At 43.1% G+C, this 14,991-nt stretch overlaps 1 protein-coding gene across 3 annotated transcripts in view; it reads right to left on the reverse strand.

Annotated features, from left to right (window-relative positions):
- Nucleotides 1-978: 978 nt before the first annotated feature.
- LOC106582637 (RAC-alpha serine/threonine-protein kinase) overlaps nucleotides 979-14,991 on the reverse strand; it is a 39,209-nt gene continuing 25,196 nt past the window's right edge. For all 3 annotated transcript variants that reach the window (XM_014165920.2, XM_045715535.1, XM_045715539.1), the window contains 9 exons: nucleotides 12,081-12,212; nucleotides 11,877-11,942; nucleotides 11,193-11,261; nucleotides 10,922-11,047; nucleotides 10,022-10,150; nucleotides 6,484-6,698; nucleotides 6,275-6,362; nucleotides 6,041-6,143; nucleotides 979-3,430 (listed from right to left, as the gene is read on the reverse strand). In XM_014165920.2, the coding sequence (XP_014021395.1) occupies nucleotides 3,351-3,430; nucleotides 6,041-6,143; nucleotides 6,275-6,362; nucleotides 6,484-6,698; nucleotides 10,022-10,150; nucleotides 10,922-11,047; nucleotides 11,193-11,261; nucleotides 11,877-11,942; nucleotides 12,081-12,212 (1,008 nt within the window). In that variant the 3' untranslated portion in view covers nucleotides 979-3,350. The remainder of the gene's footprint in view (nucleotides 3,431-6,040; nucleotides 6,144-6,274; nucleotides 6,363-6,483; nucleotides 6,699-10,021; nucleotides 10,151-10,921; nucleotides 11,048-11,192; nucleotides 11,262-11,876; nucleotides 11,943-12,080; nucleotides 12,213-14,991) is intronic.

A 14,991-nucleotide genomic window follows, 5' to 3' on the forward strand; every position in this document is an offset into this window, starting at 1 on the left:
GTTTATTGAAAACATTAATACATTTGCTTAATGAGCACTAGTTATTTAAAAAAAAAAAAAATCGCTCAAATACATAATTACAGTTATTGATTAGCTAGCTATTGCTATCAATCTGGCCATCCAGAATCACAACAACACACAGACTTCTGCCCATGGAAGCGCAACATCGTTTTCATGATGTCACCTCACCCATTTTATACAATTTTTCTCACTTTGGAAATGTTTTTCTCACGTTGGAAATGTGAAGTAGAAAAAAAAAAAACATTTTATTTACGTTTTATTTTAAGGCAGAAAAATGTGACTGTGCAAGGGGTGTGTAGACTTTCCCTAGGCACTGTATGCAAAGCATAAATGGTTCTCAATCTTCAGAGACAATAAGAGGAAAGATTGGTACAGTGAGGTGAGGGGAAAGAGGTAGAGACTGTGGAGTCAGTAATTGACAAGTTCCCCACAACACATCCCCAAGAGGGCAGAAAATCACTGCTAGCACAAAGGTGTTTTGTGGTTTGTGCAGCTGGAGCCAGGTGAGGAACGGTTGTCAGGTGAGTCCCACGCTGGGCACAACCATGATCCTGCAGTGAAGAGCAGTGCAGCTGGCCACAGACAGACAGCGCCCTGGCTGTCAACATCTGCTCAGGAGACTGTACCATCTGGGTCTGGCCCAGGGGAGCTTCTCCTCCAGCTCTGACCAGCTGCAGAGTCCCAGACAGACATGGACCTATGCAGTCCTGTAGAGGTACAGAAGTCCAACCTATCCAGCCACTCAGTATTTAGGTATATTCCTATGTTTCAGACGTTCGCCTCGTTCAAGGATGTTTATTTTTTATTTCATTTAAAAAAAATAATACTTCAGTCAGATCAAAGCATTAGCAACTCACGCTTGTGCTATGACTGTGGGTTAAAAGCATATCCGAGAAGTTATTGAGGTCTGTAAGAATGGCTGAATGATCAACTGAACAAAAGACAATGAAAGACAAGTTGGCAGGTTTAGTTAAGACCTTTTATTTAATCAATTTGAAAAAAGAAAAAAACTGTAAAAACAGTGTACAAAGTTGATATTATTTATTTACTAAAGCTGGTGTCCTCAGTCTCGGGATAGGGAAAGGGGAGGTACAAAAAAAGTTAAAAAAAGAAAAGGTATAAAATGCATTTCCCTATTTTCAGAGGGTGACAGTAAAGGATGAGTGTGCATAGGATTAAGCAACAATCAGATCTAACAATTTAAGAATTGTTTGAGAAAAAGGAATTGATGTGAAAATAAAAATAAAAAGCTGTTACATTCATTTGTATGATTAACATTTATATTGTGATTATTAGTCATCTGAAAACACACCAGAATTTTCTGGAAACTCATCGGAGAACTGTGTTCCATTTTCAAGATTACCAGTTTATCTACAGCAATCTGTATATGGGGGTTAATTGCAAAAACGATCTTTTCATAGTTCACACCTTTCAGAATTGATGTCTAGAGAGGTGCTGTTTCAGTCGTTTCTGACAGCAAAGTGTAACAAGTACAAGTGTACAAATACATACATACATGCTTTGGGGCAGGAAAGTGCATATCATTGGCACAGTCAAATCCATTTTCATTGCTGGTTTTCTATAAATAACAACTCAGAGCCATGTACAGAGGAATGGAACACATCCCTACCTATAGAGATCAAAGCTGACTTAACTTGTTTCCCCCTGAACCACAGCCCAGTTTGTTTATGGAGTAAGTCCTAAAGGACTGTATATTGTTATAGTGACCTCATTGAGGCTGCAGTGAGTACACTGGGAGGAAAACACCCAATACTGTAGAAGAGGAAAATCCAGAAGAGAGAAAAGATTCCCTGATTGGGCAGAAAGGATCAGTACCTGACTGGCCAGTTCAGAGGGAAGCAGCCTAGAGTGTTTGGAATACAACATTCAGACAGGGAGGCACCATGATCCAAGCACATGATAGTCCAGGGGGCTTAGAGTAACTCTGTCTTTTCAATTGGACAACAGGAAATGGATATCTAATTGACCATGTGTACACAGTTCTGAGATTCATTGACAGCAAGCTTTAATCTATTTAGAGTATGCCTGCCCCCAGAATAAGCATTATTTAAGTATCTGCGAATCCCCTTTCTGCCACTGTATTACACAATTTCTCTATTAGACTGACAGTGGTCCATTGGATAATTCTCACCTTGTTCTCTAATGTTTTGGGGCTTTAAAATTCTGATAAGAAAGTTTTTTTGAGCATTGGAAGTCCTATAATAATCAACCATGTTCTATGAACAGTTAGATATACAGAATTATACATTTTATTGATTCGGTAAACTGGCAGCCCAAGGAGATTCAAAGTGTTGGTCAAATAGTGATAGTGTGAAAGTCTTGATAAAAATAAATCAACATCAGACTAATCTCCCACTTCATTGAAAATGAAGTCATTGGTCATCTATTATTATTGCCGTTGGGCCACAATATTTATTTGTATTAAAGCGGAAATCAGCAGTTGAAACAAAGTGTTCTCCCCATCCCTATTTCAGTAAAAAGCTGAGGGATGGGGTTGGAGATGGAACCACTAAAATTCATAGACAGAGCTATGGATGCAAGGACTGACCAGCCATGATATCCAAAAATGATCATTTTAACCATAGTGTGAGGCTATATAGTGTTTGTTTACAAACATTGGAGAAAAATGATCTTATATTTTGGGTTGTGATGGGGTACGACAGTTCAACTAAGTTCATTAGGCATTCATAAGTTATATTCTTCAAGAATCAATGGGTACATATCATTAATTCATGAGTCAAAAAATGTATGTAACAACTGCAGATCGCCCCTTTAAACAAAGAACAGCAAAATACATTTCAATTTTAAATGGCTAATTTCAATATAGTCCCTATGGTCCCGTGACATTTTCCAGGCAAACGTTCACTTTGTGAATAGTATGTGACAAATATAACAGGTGCTGACAAAAGTAAGACAAACAAAAGTTTAAGAACGTGTAGCCTTATCATTCTAAATTCATATACCACATCGCTGCATGATCACGCTTTTCCTATAAATTAGGTTTATGAACATCAAGCTTGTCTGACTGAACACGTCAAGACAAGCAGGAAATGCACTGTAGTGTTCTCTCTCACCATTAGAAAAGTCTTAAAAGGCCACAGAAACAAATCAGTGGTTTTTCATTTGTGTAGTAAGGAGTATTTTCCAACGTATAATTACCGAACCTGCAGATTGCAAATGTCTGTTCAACAATACTATCTGAAACACTGGTGAAGTAATGAAAGGATGTGGTGAAAACCCCGGTAGTTGGATGTGCAGTCTGGTGGGGTGAGGGGAAATGGTGGGACCAGAGGAATAAAGGGGTGTGTTTAGGCTGTTCCACTCGCAGAGTAGGAAAACTGTGGGAAGTGGGGTCTCCGTTCGCTGTCAAACGACTCCATGCTGTCTTCTGGAATACAAAATGAGTGGGGAGGAAAGAGAGAGGGATGGCACAGAGAACTCCATTAGTGTATACGTTCTGATTTCCACTTTAATACAAAATATATATTTTCCTCTCAGTGACAAAAACCCTTATGATTGAGTCCTAATGCATAATGTACCTAGTAATAGCCAGGGTGCAGTTTGGCACACACTGCTAGTGGTCTAGCACTTCCATGTGAGGTACACAGTGAACTATGGAATAACAGACGTTACACACACGTTCCAGGAGGGGGCACAAATCCCCCAGAGGAATTGAATAAGCGCTATGTAATTTGACCTCACATTAATTGCACTGGGAAGATGGACCTTCCCCATTATCATTTCAATATTTGCCTTGGAGAGTGCAATCTATACCTTGAATGATGTTAAAAACTATCTATTCTTTTTCTCGTGGGATTTAATTCTTTGAGTGCTACAGTACAGATATAAAGTTGCGGCCAAATATATTGGCAGCCTTGCACTTTTCTTTAATTCCCTATTTCTTCTAAAATAAGATGAAATTGGAAAAAAACGTTTGGTTTCAACACCTTATTGGATTTTCAACATTGCATAAGCAATTGTATGTGTAAATTTAAGTTTAGAATTTTTAATTTTGAAAGTAATGACAAACGGCATGGACAAAATTATTGGCTAGTACTTGGTTGCACAGCCTTTTGCCAAGATAACTGCAGACAAATGCTTATTGTAGCCATCAGTGATCTTACTGCACCTTGGCCCACTTTTCAGCAGCAAACTGCTCAAATGCTTCCATGTTTGAGGGGTGCCATCCACCAACTGCTGTTTTCAGATCTCACCATAGGTTCTGGATGTGATTCAGATCTGGACTCTTGGCTGGCCACTCCAGAACAGCATCTCTTCTTGAACCATTCCTTGGTGTTTTTTGTATGTGATTTTGGCATCATTGTCCAGCTGGAAGACCCACAACCTCCAATGGAGACCCAGTCTTTGGACACTGGGTTGAACATTGGACTCCAAAACACCTGATAATCTGCTGATTTCATGATGCCTCGTGCATTTTCAAGGCCCCCAATACAGCAAAGCAAAGCAACCCCACAGCATTATCAAACCTCCCTCATGTTTCATTGTAGGGAGGCTGTTCTTTCCATTGAATGTTCATTTGGTTGTCAGTCAACAAAGCGCTGATCTGTATTGTCAAAGAGCTCTAATTTTGTTTAATTGGTCCAGAGAAGATTTCCCCCAGGATTTAGGCTTGTTTAGGTGAGCTTTGGAGAAGTTGCATCAGGCATTCTTGTGTCTCCTTCAGAAGTGGGTCTTCCTATGTTTACCAACAACCAAATTAAGCACTCAAAGAAAATAACACCCTCCCTACAATCAAACATGGGAGAGGTTCAATAATGCTGTGGGGTCGCTTGGCTGCCTCTGGTACTGGGGGCCTTGAACATGTGAAGACATCATGAAATCAGCAGATTATCAAGGTGTTTTGGAGTGCAATGTTCAACTCAGTCCAAAACCTGTCTCTGTTAAAGGTTGTGGGTCTTCCAGCTTAACAACGACCCCAAATACACATCAAAAGCACCCAGGAATGGTTTTAGAAGAAACGCTGGACTGTTCTAGAGTGGCTAGCCATGAGTCCAAATCACATCCAAAACCTATGATGAGATCTGAAAAAAGCAGTTGGTGGATGGCACCCCTCAAACATTGAAGTATTAGAGCAGTTTGCTGCTGAAAAGTGGGCCAAATTGCTACAAAAAGGGTTTGTCTGCAGTTATCTTAGCCAAAGGCTGTGCAACCAAGTACAAGGGGTGCCAATACATTTGTCCATACCATTTGTATTTAATTTCTAAATAAAAATGGTAAACTTAAGTTTACAAAAATAAAAATTGGATCTACAATGATCAAAATTCAATATTGTGTGGAGAACATTTTTTTTTTTTCAATTTCAACTCATTTTAGAAATAGGGAATTATTTAAGAAAAGTGCAAGGATGCCAATATATTTGTCCGCAACTGTATAATGTATCATATACATCAAGGTCACGTGGAAATCTTATCGAGTGCACCTTTAAAATGGTTTCTTTTCTTTGTTCAATGAATAGGCGAGTAAAATACTGGGAGTGCCCACAAATTAGTACTAGGCAGTCAGAGTAAGCCAAAGATAGGACTGCATTTAAAGTAGAGAAAAAGGCACAGTCTCTCATGAGCCTGACAACGCGGAAGAATATTACGGTCTTCAATCAAAATTCTATCTAAACAATGTAGATCAGCTTGGGGATTTTTGTTTGAGACACTCCAATTCTGGAACCCCAAAAATAAACATTGACCTTTAGAGCCAAATGATAATTTAAAGTTCAGTTAAAATCTCTGAAGAGGGCAGATGAATTTATGTGAGATTCTGAAACGGAATATGTATTCTTTACAGTAATGACATTTAGAACTCCTTGCGTTTCCAGTTCATCCTGAGTCAGACTGTGATCATCCCTACTAAACAAAAACATTCAGGTCCAAAGAGTCAGTGAAATACAAAAGTATGATTATCTGTCTGGGTGTGTAATACTGTTCTCTGAGTGTGGTGTGTGTATTCTGTAAAGATACAGAATACGCAGTGGGTCAGGTAGTACCTTGTCCGGGTGGTGTAATAGTGATGGTCTGTGCTGTGAACTCCTCGTCAAAATACCGTGTATCTGTTTCCGAGGTAACCTGGGGCTTGAAGGGCGGGACCAGCTGTGAGAGAAGAGAGGACACCATGAGCACATTGGCACATCTGTCCTGTCAATCAGACTGTAGACAGTTGCAGGCCTGGTGAAATCTATTGGTTGTTCACTGAAGTAATGGAAAATGGAACACTAATTTACCCTTTTCTCATAAACATCTTGCCATTCAATCCCAGCAAAGAATTTGTGCTGCATAATCTCCTTAGCATCATCCTGTCCTCCACCTAACCTGGAAGATAGAGGAACCAAAACAAAGTAAATACGTGGCCAAATCAATCCATGCCATTATATTCCACGGGATTCTGTACATACGGTATGGTGGATAACTGCTGGCAAGAGGGTCTACACACCGCTGCTTGGGGTCCTTTTTGAGCAGGCCGGAGAGCAGGGACCTGCCCTCCTGACCCAGGGTACGTGGGAAACGGATGTCCTCCATGAGGATGAGCTCAAACAGCTTCTCGTGGTCCTGGTTGTAGAAGGGCAGCCGACCACACATCATCTCGTACATGACCACGCCCAGACCCCACCAGTCCACCGCCCGACCGTAATCATTGTCCTCCAGCACCTGGACAACACAGGACAACCACAACTCAATACAATATAATACCATTAGGAACATTTACACAGTCATACTTGGAAGCATACAGGACAAGGGCTAGCAGGAGTTCAAATGAACATTCGGCCCTATGACAGCATCAAGAGAGACATACTATACATTGTTGGTTTAAATCTCTGAAACCTAGCTATTAGCTAAGTGGATGGACATTAGGTGGGTAGTGAGGTCAGCAGCTCTCCAGGCTGTATAAAGAACCCTGAGGCCAGTGAACCCCCACCCCCCTTCTCCTGGTCTGGGATTCCAAGCAGCCACAGCCAACACTGACTCACATCTCACATTAGGAGCAGGGATAGAGTTTCCCCTGGAGCCCTGCATATTTAAGCACTAGAGGTCTGCAGTACACACCATCATGAGGGAGGGATAGGCTGGGCAGGGGCTGGAGGCTGGAGAGGCTGGGGCCAGTTAGTGGAAGCAGAGTCCCCATAGCAGCAACCACATACACCACACCACTGCCACAGCCCTTAGTCATGGAAGTGGAGGTTCACACATCTTGGAAGATGACGTGTTCACACGTTCTAATCAATTGGCTCGATTTGGCTCTGTGCTGTCTAACTGGGGCAGCCTGTTGAATGTCAGCAATAGTATTTGAGTTGTTACTAAACAAGGCCTTCTGGGACGTGTAGTTCGGTCAACAGTACAGGAAGGATATTGTAGGTGAAATCAAGCCAATGAGAACAGACTGTTCTTTAAAACAAGGTTATATGAGGTGAGATAAATTGGTCCAGGAATAGAATCATAGGTAAAAGGGCAGCCTAATAGAATTACATATGGACATGAAGGTACACAGACCCAGAGAGAAGAGGCGGGCAGAACAGATGGACAGATGTGACCGTAAATGGAACAAAACCGGAGTGTGTTGTGTGCGTTTGGGCGGGTGGTGTGTGCCTGCATCTGTGGGCACGCTGCTTGGCGCTGCGGTTAGGGGCGAGGAGGACTCGGAGGGCAGGGTAACGTGAAGCCGGCACGGTGCTAGGATTACTGGACCGTCTCTATTTCCAGCACTGCTGTCGTGTGATTCACACCACACGACAGCTGGGCCTGCAGCTGCCCCATATATGTAGAAGAGTACCACAGCTGTGGAGCTGCCAGGACCACAGGAGCCAAGCTCATCCCTCACACACGTAACCAGGGCTGCCTGGACCAGCTCTGTTACACTGGCCCAAAGGACAGCACAGTGCAGAGAGGAGGTAGGAGTGAAACGTACACTTGCTGTACTTTTCCTCCACTTGATACTGCCCTCTATCTTACTTCTCTGGCCTTTTTCTCCCTCTAACACAAACACAGCTATTGTCCCTCTCCCAAACACATGCCCTTCACTCTCCTTTTCATTGTTCATTACTTTCACAAATCGACTTCATTGCCGTTCCAATGTTTCAATAAAACGACTCTATTTCACAGTGGATTAGGTGAAACTTGTTCCATGGGTGTTCGCAAGATGCAGGCTTACAGCCCTGGTCTGGGCAGCGGGTCTGGCCTGTGGAATATTCCCAGACGTTACAGCATTCCTGTGCAGCACACACAACAAGATCATTGTTTACTGCAGAACAACCTGTAACATTGCCTGGCCCTGGCTCCCATAGAGACGCTCTATGGCGACCCCGTCTCCACGGAAACGCCCCCTGATGTCTCTGCTGCCAGAGGAGGAGCAGAGCTGGGGCTGTTATATGGTGCCACTAGCTATGTTACTGTGTTCAGAATGCTAAAGAGGGGGGAGGGTTGTTCTTCAGCACATTTATGACATACCACTCATGGACATACAAAAATGACAAACAGATTCTTTCCTTTTAATGATCATTTGCCTGTTGCTTGCCCTAGTGTGAGGGACGTGACATGATGGTTATATAGTAATTCATGCTCTAGTTGGCTTTGGTGATGATGGCTACTGTATGCCGTAAATTAGGATGGTCCTCTAGAGCAGGAGTTCCCAAACTTTTTCACTCGGGGCCCCCCTTCCAGCATTGGGCCCTCCCCCCTGCGTGAGCACACGCCACGTCTATTTCTATGGGAACAAGCACTGTTCATGACAAACTGTCCACACCCCTCTTGTTGTTGGAGAGGAAATTTCACAGGTTTAAAGCAATTTTTTTATTTAAATTCCATACATTTTGCCAGTCTAATGTGTATTCATGGGATATTTGAGTGACAAAAAAATGTCAACAATATCTATAGGATAAAAAACTAAACTTAAAAAAAACGTTAGCTGACATGGGCTAGTTGATGTGGACATTTCAGACAAGTTATGAATAGCTAAGAGTCTAAGAGAGAGGAATATAAAGATGTCAGATGAAAAGGCCATGGGAGATTGTTACAGGGGAGAACTGAGGACAACAGGCCCAGAGAGTGGCCCTGGCTTTGCCCAGGTCAGGATAGGCATCCTGGGCAGCAGTCGGCTAGAAGCCCCCTCAGTGCCAGGAGCAGCTGTAGCCAATGTAACCTTTTCTTCAGGGCGGAAACTCACGTTTCCTGAGGCACTGCCAAACCCCCCAGCAAATTCCAAATGGAGGCTAAAAACAACGAGTCAGCAACTGTGTCAACATGGGCACCATTCTCCCAGAAAACCTTCTTACAGCAAGAGGCAAGGGGACTAGCACACACACACACACACTGTACAATGCTCTATCGTGTTACACACCCCACGTCATACCTGCACGCAATGGGGAGAAGCCACACCCCATATTTTTTGGTTGAGAAGGCATGTGTACAGGGAACAGCCTGTCCTGCACACTGCAGACTCATTAGCTGCATGTCTTATACTGGAGATTAGACAGGCATTTAGGAACAGCTGTCCCAAAGCCACTCTTCAACAGTTTATTTTACCTTTATTTTAACAGGGAGTCCCATTGAGACCAAGGTCTCTTTTGCAAGGGAGCCTTGCATCTTACAATTAATTACACTAAATTAAACTAAATTAGACAGGAAATACACCCCAAAAAATGTGACATAGCTTGTATGCCTGAACAATATGCCCGACAACAGACATTTACGATGATATGTGTAGTGGGATATATTCGCTGCAATACAGTTCCTCTCTTCAAACCGTGTTTAGTCTGTTAATTCTTTCAGTTATTTACCAATTATGTGACTTTATTCTCTTCAGTTGATTTACACTCAAATTTGAATAGACAAAAATACTCATGAGTACATGCCAAAAGAGTGTGCACTGAAGAGGAAGGTCACATGGGTTGGGCTCCAAAGGCCTCCATTTTTTATGTAAAGAAAATGATAAGATTTATTGACCCCTATATTGTGAATGGACTGTGAGAATACACTACCTCTGGGGCCAGGTACTCTGGTGTCCCACAGAAGGTCTTCATGGTGGCCCCGTCTGTGATCCCCTCCTTACACAGTCCGAAGTCGGTGATCTTTATGTGTCCGTCTTTGTCCAGCATGAGATTTTCCAGCTGAGACAAGGAGACAGAATGAGACAGGAAGTATCAGCAACAGGAGGAGGGGGAGTGACTGTGTGATTGAGGCACAGCTGATTTGGCTTCAGCTCTGAGAGGCATGAGCTAGCAATGCATGTCCTTTTAATATCAGTGTGTCCTCTCAGTAAAAGTCACCTGGCAACTGTAGCCCACACGTGGCCAGCAGCACTAGGCAGGCAGGCCAGAGTCAGCACATCCTCCAATACTGCTACCCTGGCATTTTCAGGAGAACCTTAGCAGGCTGGGAGCCTGCCTCATTAACCCATGGGGAGAGCAGAGGGAGGGGGGGACGAGGAGGGAGGAGGCTATGCTGACCTGGCTGGTATAGTTTCATCAGCTGGAAGAAACAGGGCTACAGATGCCCCCCCCCTTTAAAACCAGTCATATCATGCCTCTGCTACCTCTGCTCTTATGCTATGAATACAGATCATTGAGTTTCTGTACTAGTCTCTTCCTTTTGGTACAAACAATTTACAGCTAGACAGAATAAGTTTGATGACGGGGGTAAAATATGACTGTCAATACTAAAATACAAATTTTTCACTGCTTATTTACATGAATGGTAACACAAAGATGAATAAAGGAATCTAACATCTGCCCAGAAGGAGATGGTGGTTATTATATTCCGGCTGTAGAAAGGGGCAGTCTAGGTCTCCAGCTGCAGTGAGGACTGAATCAGGGGGAGGCCTGCTGCTGCTGTGGACACTATTTATATCCCGGTCCGCAGACTGTGCTCCTCCGCCTTACCTTCAGGTCTCTGTAGACCACGTTCCTCTCAGCATGCAGGTAGTCCAGCGCTGACACTATCTCCGCCCCGTAGAACCGAGACCGCTCCTCCGAGAACACCCGGTCCCGGGAGAGGTGGAAGAACAGCTAGAGGGAGGAAGATAAGAGAGAGGGAGAGGAGAGACAGAGGGAACAGGGTTAGCATAGACAGAAGGAGGGGTGGGAGGATTATTGGCTTCTAGCTAAATTGGATCTTGCGTGTCAGGTGTTATTGACTGCTTAAAAAGCTCACCTCTCCGCCGTTCGCATACTCCATCACGAAACACAACCGGTCGTGGGTCTGGAAGGAGTATTTCAGGCCCTGGGGATATATATTTACATTTTAGTCATTTAGCAGACGCTCTTACCCAGAGAAACTTACAGTAGCGAGTACATACTTTTTTCGTATTGGTGCCTTGTGGGAATCGAACCCACAACCGTGGCATTGCAAGCGCCATGCTCTACCAACTGAGCCACATGGGACCCTGGGGATATACACCAATAACTTAAACAACTGCAATGGATCAAAAATTAAGCCCGCCATTGCAAGTTCTCCATAAGAAACCAAAGTCTTTGTTGAAATGATATCTGCCTTTGGGATATAACTGTTGAGTGACAACTGCTAGCCCCATTCACCACAGAGGGATGTACAGAAGATGCATGTGTTACTCCAGCCACTTAATGTGGAAGAGTTTTGCATTGTGAGCCATCGCAGACTTTGAGAAAGGTGGTTAACTAACAATGAGATGTCTAGTGTCCTCAAAGGAGGCCAAGTCTATTGCTGTCTTTGTAAACATTGCTCAAACTCTCCCAACACAGATTCAGCATCTCCCCCTGAATGGAAGCTCTCAGGCTGAAGTGGAGTGGCTCCTCAGAGTCTTTGTGACCAGAGGAGAGTTTGGGTTAGGTAGATGAAGTGGATGGAGGGGTCTCTCACCGTCAAGAATGGATGCTTGGAATTCTGGAGCACTCGGTTTTCTGTGAGTGTGTGTGCCACTTCATCCTGAAAGAGATCACAAAGAGTGTTTGTGCAACTCCCACAATGGCTGCCGTTTAGGTATCCATGATCGCCCCTCACCGCCCCCATGCTCTCTCTCCCTCTTTCTCATGCTTCTCCTAACGGTTAGTGGCCTCTACTCACTTTCGCTACGATCACTTCCTTCTTCAGGATTTTCATGGCATAGTAGCGTCCTGTGGCCTTCTCCTTCACCAGGATCACTTTGCCAAAAGTACCTTTTCCGAGGAGTTTGAGGTATTCAAAGTCGTCCATAGTCTATGAGCGGGGGGGAGCAGCATTGGGTTACAAACAGCGACTATAACAAATTCATGCTCTAACTAGTCAAGACATATAATCCCACTGACAACAACACAGAAGCATTTAAGGTGCCATTTCATCCACTCTGCAACTTCCACTCTTCTAATGGTGGGACTATATGCTGCAGTGACTTGTTTAACCTCTGACCCTCAGGGCTGTGAGAATGTTGAAAATGGTTGTGTAGGAGACATGCAATCCGGTGCCCTTAGACCTTTGTGTCATGACTTAAGAGCACAGATGTGTGGTGATGAAACAGAGTGGACATGCCATCTGGTGCTAAGCCTCCCAGGGCTGATGTTGGTACCGGAGCGTCGGCTCTTGGCTCCTAGACAGCTTCTACCCCCAAGCCATAAGACTGCTAAATAGCCAGACTGCTAAATAGTCAAGTAATGGTACCTGAACTATCGGCACTGACTCGATCACTGACTCTAATACCTAGTACCTCTGCACATTGACCTGGTCCTGGTACTCCCTGTATATAGCTCCACATTGACCTGGTCCTGGTACTCCCTGTATATAGCTCCACATTGACCTGGTCCTGGAACTCCCTGTATATAGCTCCACATTGACCTGGTCCTGGTACACCCTGTATATGGCTCCACATTGATCTGGTACTGGTACTCCCTGTATATACACTACTGGTTTTAGAACACCTACTCATTCAAGGGTTTTTCTTAATTTTTACTATTTTCTACATTGTAGAATAATAGTGAAGACATCAAAACTATGAAATAACACATATGGAATAATGTATTAACCAAAACAGTGTAAACAAATCAAAATATCTTTCATATTTCAGATTCTTCAAATAGCCACACTTTGCCTCGATGACAGCTTTGCACACTATTGGCATTCTCTCAACCAGCTTCATGAGGTAGTCACCTGGAATGCATTTCAATTAACAGGTGTGCATTCTAAAAAGTTAATTTGTGGAATTTCTTTCCTTCTTAATGCATTTGAGACAATCAGTTGTGTTGTGACAAGGTAGGGGGGTATACAAAAGACAGCCCTATTTGGTAAAATAACAAGTCCATATTATGTCAAGAACAGCTCAAATAAGCAAAGAGAAATGACAGTCCATCATTACTTTAAGACATGAAGGTCAGTCAAAACAGAACATTTCAAGAACTTTGAAGGTTTCTTAAAGTGCAGTCGCAAAACCCATCAAGCTCTATGATGAAACTGGCTCTCATGAGGACCACCACAGGAATGGAAGACACAGAGTTACCTCTGCTGCAGGGGATAAGTTCATTAGAGTTACCAGCCTCAGAAATTGCAGCCCAAATAAATGCTTCAGAGTTCAAGTAACAGACACATCTCAACATCAACTGTTCAGAGGAGACTGTGTGAATCAGGCCTCCATGGTGAAATTGCTGCAAAGAAACCACTACTAAAGGACACCAATAATAAGAAGAGACTTGCTTGGGCCAAGAAACACGTGCAATGGACATTAGACCAGTGGAAATTTGTCCTTTGGTCTGGAGTCCAAATTGAAGATTTTTGGTTCCAACCACTGTGTCTGTGAGATGCGGTGTGGGTGAACGGGTGATCTTTGCATGTGTATTTCCCACTGTAAAGCATGGAGGAGGAGGTGTTATGGTGTGGGGGTGCTTTGCTGGTGACACTGTCTGTGATTTATTTAGAATTCAAGGCACACTTAACCAGCATGGCTACCACAGCATTCTGCAGCGACACGCCATCCCATCTGGTTAGGGCTATCACTTGTTTTTCAACAGGACAATGACCCAACACATCTCCAGGCTACGTAAGGGCTATTTAACCAAGAAGGAGAGTGATGGAGTGCTGCATCAGATGACCAGCCTCCAAAATCCCCTGACCTCAACCAAATTGAAATGTTTTGGGATGAGTCGGACTACAGAGTGAAGGAAAAGGAGCCAAAAAGTGCTCAGCATATGTGAGAACTCCTTCAAGACTGTTGGAAAAGCATTCCAGGTGAAGCTGATTGAGAGAATGCCGAGAGTGTGCAAAGCTGTCATCAAGGTAAAGGGTGGCTATTTCAAATATTGAAATATATATTGATATGTTTAACACTTTTTTGGTTACTACATGATTCCATGTGTCATTTCATAGTTTTGATGTCTTCACTATTATTCTACAATGTAGAAAATAGTAAAAATAAAGAAAAAACCTTGAATGTGTAGGTGTTCTAAAACGTTTGACCGGTCGTGTAGCTCCACATTGATCAGGTACAGGTACTCCCTGAATATAGCTACACATAGATCTGGTACAGGTACTCCCTGAATATAGCTACACATAGATCTGGTATAGGTACTCCCTGAATATAGCTACACATAGATCTGGTACAGGTACTCCCTGAATATAGCTACACATAGATCTGGTACAGGTACTCCCTGAATATAGCTACACATAGATCTGGTATAGGTACTCCCTGAATATAGCTACACATAGATCTGGTACAGGTACTCCCTGAATATAGCTACACATAGATCTGGTACTGGTACTCCCTGAATATAGCTACACATAGATCTGGTACTGGTACTCCCTGAATATAGCTACACATAGATCTGGTACTGGTACTCCCTGTATATACAGTACAGTTGAAGTCGGAAGTTTACATGCACATTAGCCAAATACATTTAAACTCAGTTTTTCACAATTCCTGACATTTAATCCGAGTAAAATTTCCCTGTCTTCGGTCAGTTAGGATCACCACTTTATTTTAAGAATGTGAAATATCAGAATAATAGTAGAGAAT

This window comes from Salmo salar, chromosome ssa01 (assembly GCF_905237065.1).
Source record: "Salmo salar chromosome ssa01, Ssal_v3.1, whole genome shotgun sequence".
Taxonomy (NCBI): Eukaryota; Metazoa; Chordata; class Actinopteri; order Salmoniformes; family Salmonidae; genus Salmo; species Salmo salar.